The 15,404-nt window shown below is 45.7% G+C and overlaps 1 protein-coding gene across 1 annotated transcript in view; it reads right to left on the bottom strand.

The window, feature by feature from the left end:
- The window catches only part of RAB6B (RAB6B, member RAS oncogene family), an 88,054-nt gene extending 74,356 nt beyond the window's left edge, over nt 1-13,698 (bottom strand). The window contains exon 1 of the mRNA XM_061636604.1: nt 13,107-13,698. Within this exon, the coding sequence (XP_061492588.1) occupies nt 13,107-13,176 (70 nt within the window). The 5' untranslated portion in view covers nt 13,177-13,698. The remainder of the gene's footprint in view (nt 1-13,106) is intronic.
- Between the last annotated feature and the right edge of the window lie 1,706 nt (nt 13,699-15,404).

Raw genomic sequence — 15,404 nt, 5'->3', positions numbered from 1 at the left:
GCCAGTCACTGCCTCTCAGCCTCATGAAAACCATACCCATAGGGTCGCCATAAGTCAGAATCGACTTGAAGGCAGTACATTTACATTTACTGAAGTTTCATCACATGAGGTTGCAGTGCTGCCCTTCAGCACAATTCCTCAGTAAATGCAATGGAATAAGTGTGTCAGAATGTAAACAATGAATGAAGGACTCAAAGATATAGGTTAGGTGCAGCTCACTAAATGAACATGAAAGAGAAGCCTTAAGATGAGACCAATAGCCTGTCTGGGCTGGGATTCTGCCAACTATAGAGGAAATGTGCATGAGATCAAGGAAATGAAGGAGCAGGAACAGATGGACTGACTTGCTGAATCATTCCAGAGCTCCATCTCACCCAGCATTCCAACTGCAAGCAAGTGGACATCTCCAAGAAAAAGCTCACAAGCAGCATTTTCAGATAACAGACCTTTGTATCCTAGTATCTGGTATTCAGACATAGTCTGCTCAAATAATGGAGATTCCATTTTTAGCAGCCATGGCTTATAACAGGGCTGGGTAACCTCAGGCCAGCAGGCCATATAGGGACCTCCAGGCTTTTCTAACTGGCCACAACCCTCCCTGGGTTGCTTCAAAGCCTCTTCCAGTTCTTTTGAACTGTAATAAAGCCTCTTCCTTGCCTGAATGGAGAAATGTACATGTAACCTACTGTGCATAGATAAGAGTCACGCCCATTGCTCCACCCACCACTGGCAAGTGGCCCCCTGAAGGCTGCCCAGTAGGGAATGCGGCCTTCGGGCTCAAAAGGGTTGTCCGCCCCTGGTTTATAACCATCAAAAAAGTTCTCTGTGAATTTGCTCAATCCTTTTCAAAGCCATCTAAGCTAGCAGCCGTCACCACCACCTTATAGCAATGAACCCTTGGTTAATTAAAGATGGCATGAAGAAATACACCCTATTAATAATCCTGAACCTGCTTCCAAGTCAATGAAAATGGATGACTCCAACTTCCACTATTTTGGAAGACAAAATCCTCTCTATTCAGCACCATTTTTTGATTTCCTGTGGAGTTTCATTCTGGGGAAAAAAGGAACACGAAAGAGCCCCATCCTCTTAGGCCTTTCTTTGTAGAGACTGCCATTTTACGTGCTGTTTCTGACACCTTCTCCAGCTCTGCAATATCACTGTAGAACCAGAAGAGACCACAAGTGCATGTGTACTACAGGATTACATTGTTTTATTTTCACTCCCTTTCCCTACAAGTTAGCAAAGTAGAAATACAAACTAATAATTTCCACACAAATAATGCTGTTTATAGGGAACCTGTTGTAAGGTAACATGTTAAATTAAAATATATTAAATTATAGAAAGGTATCACTATGGGAAAATTTAAATACTCCAAGAGGGTGATTAAAGTAAAGCTGGTAGGTGCTTTATGAATGTTGTGCGCTGCTTAATGTAAAGTGCAGCTGATGAAACAAGCTGTTATTTATGCCAGCCTGCCATGATCTCATTCTGCATATATAGCTAAGGCGTATGGCAAAGGCTGCAATCTTAAGCCCACTTACCTGGGAGTAAGCCCCAGTGAATTCAACAGGGCTTACTTCCAAGTAGGCATGCTTAGAACTATGCCCTAAAGCACTAGCAGAATGCTGTACTGACATCGGTTGATTATGTAAGGATAATGCTGCTGCACAACACAGAACTTTGATCAAGAGTCTCACCCCTCTTTCATGGGCTTTTAATATCCACATTTTGCATGGACACCTTTTGCCCTTAAGTCCTTTTTTTATTTTGTAATTTTTGCCAATGGCAGAAAGTTTTAAAAGTTCAAACAGGGAGGAATGCTGACTTTTCTATTGTCTGTAGCTGGAAACAAAATACAGTTATCAATGACATTATGGCTGCGAATACATTAGTCACCAGAACAAAGTGTTTCCGTTACCTGCACCTGGTGGGAGAACATGTTGATCTGCCGATCAGTTCTGAAATCTCTTTGAAGCTGAATTTTTAAAAAATGCACTCAAGCTGCTCCCACCAGGTTTACAGTAAAAAGGGGCAGGTTTGTTTAGCATCATGTGCCCACATTTTTGAAGATAGAGGTGGAAACGCACTGGAACCAGCAGAACAGCGAGTGTGTTTCTACCCTGAATGTTGATGTAGTGAGCATCACATTCACAATGAGAGGAAGATAATGGCACAGAGACTTGGAATTATTTTTGACATTGTTTTGGATCTTGACTGTGTTTATATACAGAATCCTAAGAAATGATAGGTCTGTTAACGGTCAAGAGGAACCTGCAACAAAATGTTGCAGTGTGGAGTGCCCCTATTCAGGAGGACCCTCCATTTTGAGCTGGTATCCAATGTAGTAGGCCAGCAAGCTTTTGCCTGCACAACTTAACTTCCTCTCCTCCTTTCCCCATGTGCCCCTCTGAATCTATTCTGGTGGTTCCCACAACCCTCTGGAGCAGATTTGGGAAGGATGCAGGGGGTACACACGGAGAGGGAGGGGAACTAGAAGATATGCTTTGTTGGATTCAACCCTCTGTCTGCCCCCCCCCACACCAATCATCAGCATTCTGTGGCCAATGACCATGATCATTCTTCATTAAGCTGTGATTTTGGTTTCCCCTCCAATTAAAGAATTTTAAACTTCTGCACATCCTCAGGGTTCCCCTAAATCTGCCAGTACCTCTGTCCTGTGGGTGGGTGGTACCAGTTTGGCTATATTAGAAGTGGTTTGTAGAAAATTGAGTTTCTGTGTAAATATGTAATAGGGATGGGAAACCGCTGGCCTATGGGCCAGATTAAACCCATCTGGAGTCCCAGTTTGGCCCATGAGGATGTTTTTCCCCTGACCACACTCATCTGCCCCACACCTGATGTCATATGACATCAGGTGTGGGGCAGGTAAAGACAGCTGCAAAGGTTCAATCAAAAGCTTTGAAGTACACTCCCAGTTGCTCCTTGGCTTGCATTCAGTGTCAGAAACAAGCCCTGCTGGGATTGGTTCCCAAAGCCGATCACTGCCAAAAGCAGGGCTTGCAGTTGGCACCCAACTATCAAAAGTGGCCCACTGAGGAAAGCACATCTGGACCTAGGCTGCCAGCTGGGTCCAATTCCCTGCCCTTAGTATATAGCATCATATATAGCTAAATGTAATCTGCAAGCATAGAGGCAATAGTGTTGGGGCAGAATCTGGGAGCAAAAGCCCAGGGCCCCCAAATGCAGCAGGGCTGGCTTACTCAGTAGAAAATGGTGGCTCTGATGTTAGTGGGGCAGTGAATCCACTCCAGCTTTTACTCCAAACTTTTAAGGAGCTGTCCAAGTGCTTTCAGCACCTTGGACTGCTTCTTGAAAGTTTGGACTAAAACCAGGAGTGGATTCATGGCCCCACTGACATTGGAGCCACTAGACTCCTCTGGGCCTACCCCATTTTGAAGTGAACATTACCACCCAGAAGAGCCCCGCAACCCCATCCCTGTGAGACCATTAAGTCCAGGTACTAAAATTATTTAACTGCACCACTGCTGCCTCAACTGCAAGATTTAAAAAGGGCTTTGTAACCCCACCTGTTTTGAACAGCTTTTAATAGATATGTTTTATTGGTCATACTGCTGCGTTATTGCTCTGGCTTTTTATACTGGTCAAATTATATTTCAATGTATTGCTGGTTTTGATATTTTTGAACTTTTAAGTTATTTCAATATTGTACTGTCTCTTTTAATCCCTACGTTTTGTTTGCTGCCTTGAATGACTTGCTCCAGTAAGGCAACTTGTAAATCAATAAAGTTATTCTTACAACAGTTTGAGAGATTGGCTGAACTGAGAGATAAGTGATCAGTCCAAAGTCACCCAGTGAGCTTTATGGCCAAGCAGGTATCTGGACCTGGGGTTCTGCAGCTGACACTCTAGTCAAAGTAGAACTAACAGAGAGCTTCCCATGGAGTCCTTGGCATTTCCCCCCAACTTGGGCATTAAGCAGAGAGAGTGATCTCGGATATTTGCTACTCATTTACAAGAACTTGAAACAAATCAATTTGTTTTGTTTGCTTCAGCAATTCATTAAAAATTGTGTTCTTTATTATTTTGTGACAGTTGTTTTAAACTGCCTTTCAGATCACACTGCACAAATCATCATATTATCTAAAAGCACTACACGAAAACCACAGGTCACCCTCTAAAGTGAGCAATAAATCAAAATACAGCAGTTAATCAGCTGCAGATTATAGTTAAAATGTGTTAAGAGCTCTCATAAAAACCAACAAAGGGACCATATGTGTTACCTGGGAGAGAGAATTCCACAAATGTGGTGCCAGAACCAAGAAAGCACTGTCCCTGGCACTTCTTAATCCATCATCTCTTATCAACAGGCCAGAGAGCTGGGCCTCCGTAGACGTATTCTGAGCATGTGCTATAATTTATTTGCAAGAGCAAGGGATCTGAAGGTGTTCAGATGTTCCCCTTGCTATCTCGAGTTACTTTCAAGTCACAGGATGCTGTTGTAAACTGTGAAGGCAGCCCATAATTAATCCCAAGGGAATTAAAATGGTATTGATTATTGTTATCATCCCGAGGCAAATCAGAGGCAAGCAGAGAGCCCATAGCAATGGAGAGAGGGAGGTTTTTTTCCACTGGGGTTCATCATACAAGCGTATAAGCAACTCAACTTTAGAACAAGCTAATAGGACATTCACTCCCCCTGATAATCTCTTAAGGGAAAAAGAAATGGCCACAGGATGGTTTTAACAGAGATTACATTCACAATTCTCAATCCTACACATAGGATATTTCCTGAAGATCAGTTTCACTAAAATCATCATGACTTGCAGTAAATATCCAGGGACACATTTAGCTATTATTTTTCATACCATAGTTCTAGCTTTAGTTACCCCAAGTCAAATTTGCTGAATTTGCAGTACAAGGTATCCATTCCCAGCAATCATCCTTTGCCAGCCTCTTACTCAGCTTGCTGAACAGTATCTCCATACCAGCGTGCTACAAAATAGGAGTTGCTGTGTTTTGTTTTTCCTCCACAGTCAGTAACAAGGCTACTCTGGCAATTGCCAGACATACTTATTTACCAGCCATTTGAATGCCAGTTCATTTGTCAGTCCTGCTCCCTCCCCCAAATGCTTTCTGCTTTTTACAGCTACCTTAAAAACACAATCAGTACATTTATGCAATGAAAAGTTCCATTTGTTGCCTCCCCCCAAATTTCAAAACTGTTCTGAACCGCAAGTATCTGAGTGAGTTTGTAGATTCATGATGTCACAGGCCCAGCCAATTAGCACTGTGCACACAGCCAATCTTCTGCAAACTCAGGAGAACTAGTTTTCCTCATACCTACCCTGGAGAAAAACTTTTTTTTAAAAAACAACAACATACAGCAAGTGAATACCCCCCACTTCCTAAGCAATGTTTTGTTTCTATGCAGCCTGTGTAACATAATGTCAACTACATTCAGAGAAAAATCCTCTAGATGTTAATGTGCATAAAATCTAAGGGAAGCCCTTCAGAATCAGCACTATACACAAATTATCAAGCTGCAGGGTGGAATAATGTGCAAAATGTCATAGTAGCAATAGAAGATCTGGGGAATCTAGAAGTTGGTGACTGTAAAATTTTAAAAAATGCCACCACAACAAATAAGTACCACAAATTAGCTTGATTTGCATTACTTGTTCTCAAGGTTAGAGTCAGCACCTGTTGTCCTAGGGCAGGTGCCAGGCTCCAGCAGGGCTCACCAGCACACCAAATGGCTGGGTCTGCAAGCCACCATTTAAATTTGCCAAAATTCATTGGGATTTGTGGGAAAGTAAAAGGTTAGTTCACAAGCTACTGGCATTGCCAGATATGCCTGAGGCAGTTCATCTTTATAAGAGGCAGCACACAACAGGCCGCTTTGCCTCAAACCTACCGCTGGCTGTTTGTTCTTTATATAAAGCTAGAATGTATCTGCACATCTCTCTCTGCAAGGTAGAAGTGAGGAGTATTTTGGTCAGTGGGGATCAAGCTTCCGCCACCGTCACTGTTCAGGGGAGTCACCATCCTCATAATGTTATGTAGCAGCCGTGCAAAAAGCTTTTCGAATATAGACAGCACAAGGACGTCCCACTGCCAGCCATTTCTATCTACAGGAAGGCTGGAACCCTGTCGCCCTTTCAGAAAGACACAAACTTGCTATTGCTGCTAATAATCCTACTTCCTGCTTTGTTGTCTTTGTTATCAAGCCCTGCCAAGCATCCTATCCTGGCATCCAAACACACATAGATTACACTCCAGTTCCATACAAGGAGTGATCCAGATCCTGTAATGTCACAACTATCACAGTCCAGCTAAACAGCTCTGTTCTACACATGCAAAGACTCAGATTTCAACATCTCTTCACAAATCTGATCCCCACTGCTGTTACTAGGACATATACATGGTCATATGAAAGTTTAGCATTTAGTCCACCATTTTGATATTCGTTCCTCTCTGAAAAAGCACCTAGAGTCAAGGCGACACCTACATGAAGATGCCTATAAAAAAGAATGGGGGGGGCAACAGGAGTGTGAAACCCTTGCATAAGGTATACTCAGACCAAAAATAGTTCAATGCAAAGGTTATTGATATTAGGAGGCAGAGTAAATTCAGGTAGCCAAGTTGCTTTGGTCAGTATTATCTAAAGAGCTACAAATTTGCTTCCCTTCCCAAATGGTGCTATTCTGTACAATCCCATACATGTCTACTTTGAAGTAGGTCTCATTAAATTTAATGGGGCTTGTTCCCAGGTAAATGGGTATAGGACTGCTATCATAACTATCTTGCAGTTAGGAACTGTTGTTTGAACCAGGCCAGTGGCTAACAGGTGAATACGAATTGCTCATCAAGTCAAAATTAAAGAGCATCTGTTAATACTTGAACATACAAGCAAGCAGGTTGGCAGTAAGACTGTAGATGACACAACTTAATGGAGAAGATAAGCAAATACAGCTTTGCAAAAACCAAGGGTCTAGAACAACCTTCTCCAGCCTGGTGCACCCCAGTTGGTTTGGACTACAATTCCCATTATCCCTGACCACTGGCCATACAGGCTGGCAGCTGTAATCCAAAATATCTGGAGGGCATCAGGTTGGGGAATGCTGATCTGAAACAAAACCCAAATTTGCTTGCAAGACCTCAGGTCCTCTGCACATTATTCAAATCAGGCAAGCAGACAATCCACTGTGCTGTGAGAGAGTTACAAAAATGATGCTCAAAGCTTGCATTTCTAAGTTTCTAATGAAAAGAAAAGCAGGTGCAGAAACAGGGCAATAGATAACAGACTTGAAAAGTCCCCTTCCTACCTCAATTTTAGGACAACCTTGCAAAAACAGTCCACAAAAGTAACTGGCTAGCCATTGTTTTCGCTTTTAGTAGTGGCCTTCCCTCACAGATCTACCAATTCTTTATGCCCTAAACTCTGCACTTGGGTGGGGTCTGAGGGTCAGAATCTCTAGGGCCCAAGAGTGGAGCTCCATTGTTTGGGGGTGGCAGGGACACATTGTTTTGAGTAGATCTCAGCCAGCATAAAAACTACCTATTCTACCCTGAACATGCCCAATCTCATCTGATCTCAGAAGCTAAGCAGGGTCAGGTCTGGTTAGTACTTGGATGGGACACCGCACAGGAATACTGGGTGCCATAGGCTTAGAGGAAGGCAATGGTAAACCACCTCTGAATACCTCTTACCATGAAAACCCTATGAATATATCCAAAACAGATTCACAGGGTTGCCATAAATCGTAATTGACTTGAAGGCATATAACAACAAATTCACACAAGATGCACAGGGGGAGGGGGGGGCAGGAAGAGAATGCTTGATGGCCCAATTTTCTCCTTAGCTGGCAATCTATTATAAGCTGGCGGTACTAAAAGAAAAAAAGTTCATCAATTTTAAAATTAATATTTCAATTTATGAAAAAAAAATAGAAACAAATTGCTACCATTTATTGAAAACTTTCCTGGCTGATCACCAGTGAAGGACAAAGTAACCAAGAACGTAACTCTGGATCTGTGCCCTCAAGTGCAGAATTGTTTGGGCTGTATTCAACTACACCCTACTCAGAGTGATCTAATGAAATTAAGGAACCAAAATTAGTCATGTATATTAACTTTAATAGGTCTACTCTGAACAGCACTAGCACTGAATATCACCCATTTGTTATTCAGTCACAGTGTTGATAGTGTAGTGAGTGTGCACTCAATTTGGATTGGGACCCAACAGAAGGGTAGGAGGATTTTAACCCTTTGTCCCCCCCCCCATGGTCCCGATTTAGATTGGGGCTTCCAGACTGACAATTTGCATAGGGAAGGAAAAAACTCCCATTGAATTCTTACTTGCCACAAGTGACCAGGTCAATGGTTATTTACTAGGGATGGGGTTCGGTAGCTGGTTCCTATCCATTTTAATTCCAACAGCCCGGTTTTCAGTGCAGACTTTTTTGTTCCCCTTGTTTTTGAAATTGCCAGTCTGCTGGGGGGGGGTTAAGTGAAAAAAAATGTAATTTTTAACGAAAATGCTTATGAAAAAGCTTGTGTGTTAGGTGCTTGTTCTATCTTTTTTCCCCTGAGAATAAACAAAACAAAGAGAAAATTGGAGGGAGGTTAATGGATGTAAATGGCAATCGTTATCACCTATACAGCAGTTAAGAATGCATCAGTTTAGAGGAAAGCCAATTACAAAGACAATAATGTAAATTTCAGAGCTGATTTTTTTAAAAAAAGTGCCAATGACAGCTGCAACCTGCTTCAAGAAATCAATGCCAGTCCGAAAACAGAGCGAATTGTCGAATTATGTCAAAATCTGGTAGTGTCTGATTTAGCGGATGTTTTCCCCCAACCATATTATTTACCAGCCTGTTTTAAGATTTTCAGTAAATGCAGCTCCCCAGACACTCTAGAGCAGGAACGGGGAACCTGTGGCTTATTCCTTAGGGCCAGGGCAAGTAATAATGTTTTAAAATGCAACCTGCAACAGCAAGGTGTCCTGAAGAGTGACAAAATCAGGAGTAGCAGTGCATGTGGCAGGGCAAAGCTGGCCTCCTGACACTGGTGTCATTGCTGTTCACCGAGGTGGTGGGGTCAGGGCTGTGCAGGACTGCAGCAGCCAATCCTTCACTCCTGTTGGTGCACTAGTATAGTGGCTCTGCCCTACCACACATGCCACTACCGACAGACTTGAGCATGGAATCTCAATGTCTATGTGATCATAAAATGCCCATGGAAAATTGCAAGGTTGTTGACAAACTAAATTCTATGCTGTAGACCCATTGAAATTAAGGAATCTAACTTAGAAATGTCCATCAGCTTCAATGGACCTACTCCAAGTATGAGTAATGTTGGATACAGCCCATAATCTCCTTTGTTCCTTTACTCCTCACCCAAGGGGACCTTCTCAACAAAGCTGCATTTATCTGTAAGGAAGAATAAATATTTTTTATATATTTGTTATAATAAATGATGCCTTCTTCCTTGCTCTTCACTCAGAAAGAAATATTGGGTCCTGGAAAGAAAATGATATCAACCATTCTCTTCTCCCATCCTTGAGCTAGAGCATGGGCGCATGCACGCACTCCATTTCCTGCTTCATATCTCTCTTCCCTGCATTTACTCTGCTGAAGTGCCCAACAAGGAAGGGAAGAATAAATCCCCAGCCAATCCAAGATTTTTCTGCTGACCTTGCAGGAGTGGCTAAGGCGGATCTCCCACCCTTTGCTCATGGGGAGGCTGGGGGTGCAAAGCATAGCGCTGATACAACTATCAGTGGCTACTAACCCTGATGACTATGTTCTACCTCCACTGTTAGAGGCTTCAGAGTTCCTGAGAATCACGAGTTGGGAGAGTGCCGTTGAGCACATGTTCTGCTTTTGGGCTTCCCAGAGACATCTAGTTGGCCACAATGAGAGCAGAATGCTGGACTAAATGGGCATTTGGTCCGATCCAGCAGGGCTCTTCTTATGACCCTAACCATCCACCACCTTCATTTGCTCAGAAGCATCTATTGCATATAAATTAGCATATGCAAATTTTATGCAAACTTGGGTCATGGGCATGTGCCCTGAGACTTTTAAGTACCTAGCCATGCCACTGCATAAGACAACCTTGGCTCATGTCTGCTTTCCATCCAAATGTCATTCTTCCCTTGGTTTCTCCCTTCTTGATCCACCATCTTTTCCACTCATTTATTCACTTCTCACCACATCTATAGGGAAAGAGCAGAGTCTTTGTCTCCAACCATAAACACCGGCCATGGGAAGTGAGGCATTTCATAGTAGCTACTGGGGTGGGGAGAATGGCATACTTCATGGATGGAGAAGCCATCATCCTCCAGATGCTACTGGATTACAACACCCATAATCCCTGATCATTGGCCATGCTGGCAGGGGATTATGGGAGTTGAACATGATCTGGAGGGCTACAGCTTCTCCACCCCTGCCATACATTAATCTGAAATGTGTGCCTCAAGATCTGACCAGGAGAGAACCATGCCTCTGTGCCCGATTTTTGTGTCAGGTAAGCCTCAGGATGTCCTCCTAACATGTGGGTCAGCAAGCATTCCCCCTTCTGCGGCAGTGATGGTGGTTCACACAGAACTGTGCAATTGTAGTTACATTTTGAATATACCGCATAAAAACCATGTTGCAGAGAAGACAAGCCAAATGACCTTGGCATCAAACAGGCACCTGCATTTCTGACAGTTGTTCTGGTTTTATATTATTGATCAAAAAAGAACTTTCAGTTGATCAATTTCTGCCATCCATGATTATTTCCCTGCCTCCCAGCATCATACCTGTCCTCAGGGAAAACAGAAAAAAAAGCTACAGCAATTGGCTTTATCTTTCTCTTCCCTTATCTTTCTCCTCGGATTGTTGCATCCTCCTGTTGCATCATGCTTTGAGACTCTTGTCTCCTGCATGCTTATGGAATTCCAAAGATTAAGCTTGAGAATGAGACACCTAAATGTGTCCACTACTACATCTGTTACCTTGCTATGAATACCTTTTCCCTCCCTACAAAAAACATGTGCTCCTGAGGAATAGGAATGCAGTGGCCTGGAAGGATCAAGAGACTATTTGTTCCTCAACAGCAAGGATGAGGAACCTGTGACCCTCCAGATGATGCTGGACTGCAACACCCATCAGCCCAGCAAGAATGGCCAATGGTGAGGGATTATGGGAGTTGTAGTCCAGCAATTTATAGAAGAGCACAGATTTATTCTAAGAAAAATGCAACAACTTGATCTTTAGAGATACAAATTAAGAAGCAATTGAAACAGTTACTGATGGGGGCACCTATCAAAGCCACACTATGAACTCTGTGTGTTTGTGTGTGTGTACTCTTAATTATAGGAATGGCTGGTTTTAAGGCACTTGCTCCAGAAGATGGACATTATTCAACTAAATTTTAAAGGGCGGGGCTTGATTACAGTGGGATGAGCCAAGGATGGATTGACCCCAAACACCCCTCGCCCCATTAAACCCCTCATCATCATGTTCACAGAGATGAATGCCCTCCCCTTGGTAGTAGTTTTAGATGTCAGTTACTCAATTTCCCCAGAGAGGCAACTAGTGGGCTCAACCTTCCTTGAAACCACATGCTCTCAGGTGGAAAGTGTGCTCCCAAAATGTAGGGCTAGTCTGGTTACCAAGCAGTGGGAGAGGGTTAAGCTGTATGCCACTGAATGCCACTTGCTGGGAGGGCAAATAGTGGGAGGAGCCTGCTGATGCACTTCCCAGAGGCATCCCAGAACCACCCTCGGGGAATGGGGATGCTGGGGCAGGTGGGTCTTTGGTTTGATCTGGGCGGGAATATATTCTTATATTACAGTTTCACACATTCCAGAGCCGAACCCCAAACCTGAATTGGGAGGGGAGGGGGAAAGAGTAGAACGCTTATCGGCGATTGCATGAGTCTTTTTATTGCGCACTATAATATTGCAAGAGCCTTAAAGTCAAGTTAATTACACGTTTAGAAAAGTAAAGAGCAACTGATCCTGGAGATTGAGGCTTCAGGCCTAGCCTAGGTATAAGCCCCTCCAGTGCCTGCCCTTCCTTTTCCTTCGGGGGCAAACTGGGCCAGGCAGACAGCTCACACATGCAGAACGGCCACCCTCTCCTCCGAGCTCGCTGGGGATCTCTGGACCAAGGAAGGGATGAAGGCCTGAGAGGGAAAGCTGGGGGAGCATCTCCAGGTCGCGCCCTCTCACTCGGCTCTGTCTTGGGAGCCCGGGAAGGGATCTCTCAAGTAGCCGGGTTTGAAAAGGAAAGGGGGGAGGGGAAGACTTGGCCAGCAGCAGGGTGTGTCTTCTCTCTCTGGCCTCGCTCCTTCCTTGATGTCCAGAAAAGCCATCCCGTTAGGATATTGGCTGTTTGCGGGGTGGGGGTGGGGGCGGGAAGAGAGTCCCAAGGAGAGCCCCGAGACGGCTACTTCGACCCTCTCTCCCCGACACCCCTTTTCAAAGGTCGTGGGGCTCCTCCACCAAAGCAATCGTCCCCTTACACCTCTAGGGCAGGGGGATCCGTTTTCCAAAACGGCAGCAGCACTACAGCAGCTCGAGCATCTCAAAGGATCATTCCAGCCCCACACCAAGATTTCGATTTTTCCCGTTTATCCTTGCAAAGTCAGCTGCGATTCCTTGGCTACCAGGCTCTCCCCACTTCCCCTGGGATTCGCTCACTGCCAGCTTCCTGGGGCGGGGTTCCCCTCCGCACCCAAGAACAACGTCACCACCCACAGATCAGAGGGCGAAGCAGGAGTAGGGGTTGGGGAGGGGGGGTGGAGGACTGCGAGCAGCGCCCAGCAACAGAAGCGCTCCCACAGGCAGAAGTTGCCGCAATATAATAGGCGAGGACCTTTCGTCAATATCACCTTCCGCTTTTCCAAGGAAAGCGAGGCGAAGCCTAGTCAATTTTAGAGCGCGGGGCGTTGCTCCAGAGCGGGTGGATCCAGCTCATTCCCCTCGACGGGTAAGAAACGGCCAAGGCTTGGCAAGGCACCTGCCGCAGCGAGCGAAGTGGGAAGCGCGCACACACCCTTTGCAGCTGCTACTTTCAAGGAAGGAAGGGAGGAAAGGAAGCAGCCGCGCCCGGCAGGTTACTCACCGCTTTGCTCCCCTAGGAAGACCAGTTTGAATTTCCTTAGCGGGTTCCCGAAGTCTCCTCCCGTAGACATGGTGCCTGGCTCCGGGAAGGGGTGCACCCGGGCGGAGGAGAAGGAGCACGAGGGCTAAAGCGGGGAGGAGGGAAGAAGCAGCGATTGCTTTTTGCTCAGGGCGACCAGTAGCTGTTGCCCGTCTTCCCGGCTGTACCTCTCGCTGCCGGCGCAGGCTGCGATCTCTGCGCTCTGCAGGGGGAGCGGCCCGAGCGGGGCGCAGCCTGCAGTTGCCGGGCAAGGGCGCGCATCAACACTCGAGCGCGACTGCTGGGGATGCTGAAGGCAGCTCTCCTACTCCTGGAGCTCGCCCTGCCTCGCCTCGCCTCGCCAGTCCGCGGCGCCTGCGCTCTGTCCCTTTCCCGGCTACTCTGATGTCATGCAGGAGCAGCCAGCAAACCAATGCGCTGCTGCAGGAGAGGGAGTTGGAGTGTGGAGGGTGTGGAGGCATGAACCCGAGCTGCTGGTGGGGCGGGCCTGTCTGGAGGAGGCGGTCCCGCTCCGAAGAAGAGCTGCCCCACCTTCCCCACCGGGGCCCACGCGACTGTGCCGCCGCCGCTTATCGCCCAGCAGGTGTTTTCCTGAGGGGCACCTGCTGGGCCGGAGCAGGTGGGAAGAAAGCAGCCACAAGTGTCTCTCTCGCGGGGTGCGGGAAAGACCCGCAAACTGGCATGGCGAGATCACCCCCGTGGAATCCGCGTTAGTTAATCCGGATTTACAGTCTCCTCCTACTTTCTTGGTTTTATGAATACAAATCCCGAGCAGGAATTCCAACGATGTAGGTGGCGGTAATAAGGCTTTTCCGCGATATTAAACCCGAGAAGAAGCAGTGGAAGATTCCAACTATTCTTAAGCACGCGTTAGAGTGGAGGAGATCTGCCTTGGAGTCTTTCTTTAGGAGAGGGCTTTAGCTCAGTGGTAGAGCACCTGGTTTGCATACAGAAGGCTCCTGGTTCAGTCCCCTGCCTGAAATCTCTGTCGGAGAGCGGCGACCGCTGGGAATGGAGATTTCTGAGTGAGCCTATATGTGTGTTTGGATCTTTGCTAAAGATTATACCTTCCCTGCAAATTAGTCAGACAGAGACTTTAAGCTTTAAAATAAGAAATAACTACTTTATTCTGGAAGTACTTACTTGATAGGAAAGAGGCCTATATCTAACTAACTAGCTAAGTTGGAGATGCAAACACTAAGGCTAGTGTTTGCCCTCATGCTTGAGGAGAGGGAGAGACAAAGAAAATATGTCTGCTCTCCCTCACAAGAGAAAGAAGAAGGAAAGAGGGAAGGAGATGTGATCAACATCCTATACATACCAGTCTAGCAGGATGGAAGAGACAGCAGGAGATCAAAGGACAGGTATTATCCTAGCGATCAGGAAGTCTCCTCTCTAGCTACACTTTTTAACCCCATGCAGCCTCAACCCACAAGTTGGAGTTGAACCACATATTCCAACAATCTTGGAGAGCTGCTTCTGGTCAGTGGAGACCAGTGGTAGCCGCCCAGGCACCCTTCAGATGTGGTTGGACTCTGGATGCGCTTTTGTGTTTTGATTTGTTGTGGTTTTTGTTAATACTTGGGTTTCAAAGTTTGCAGCTTTTTGTAAGTTGCTTAAGGTCACTTTTCATGGAAAAAAGCAACGAATAAATGCAATAAATAAACCACATTTTCAGTGTGGGCTGGGCTGAGCCGGGGCATCAAAATACTAAAAAAGATCACCCACTTCTTAAGAGTAATCCTTTGATCACCTTGTGGTACTCACAGTCCAGACGGTTATCCTGTGGCAAAGGTTCCCCCTCTTATGCACCTCAGTAATGCATGTCAGCTTCGGTCAGCTCTCTCATCCAGGACCAAATCATGACAGAGCAAGGACTTATTGTGAACTGATCTGACATTGCAAAGGGATACCACCACGCTAGTAGGCACAGAGACAGAACGATCAGGCACCCAAAAATCACAGGAAAAATGAGGGGTAGTAAGCAGGCATGAGTCCCTCTTCTTCTATCATAACTGACTACTGGCCCCGTGCTACTCCTGTCCTGTAACTGCCAGAATTAAAGTTCTTCCCACCCCTAACACTAATATCCCCATAACACGTCCCAGTGACAGAATCCAACAGTAAGTTAGAGCACCCTGACCGGCCACCTACCAATCAGATAAGCGCGCATTCTAGGACGGCAACCCACTCCCACCTAGCCTGTCTCTCTTTGCTTAAGCTCTCTCCGGAAGAAAGGGTTCAAAGAAGTCACAGGTG

This window comes from Rhineura floridana, chromosome 7, assembly GCF_030035675.1.
Source record: "Rhineura floridana isolate rRhiFlo1 chromosome 7, rRhiFlo1.hap2, whole genome shotgun sequence".
Classification (NCBI taxonomy): domain Eukaryota; kingdom Metazoa; phylum Chordata; class Lepidosauria; order Squamata; family Rhineuridae; genus Rhineura; species Rhineura floridana.
The sequence above is the reverse complement of the archived record's forward strand: the minus strand, read 5'-3'. Positions and strand labels throughout refer to the sequence as shown.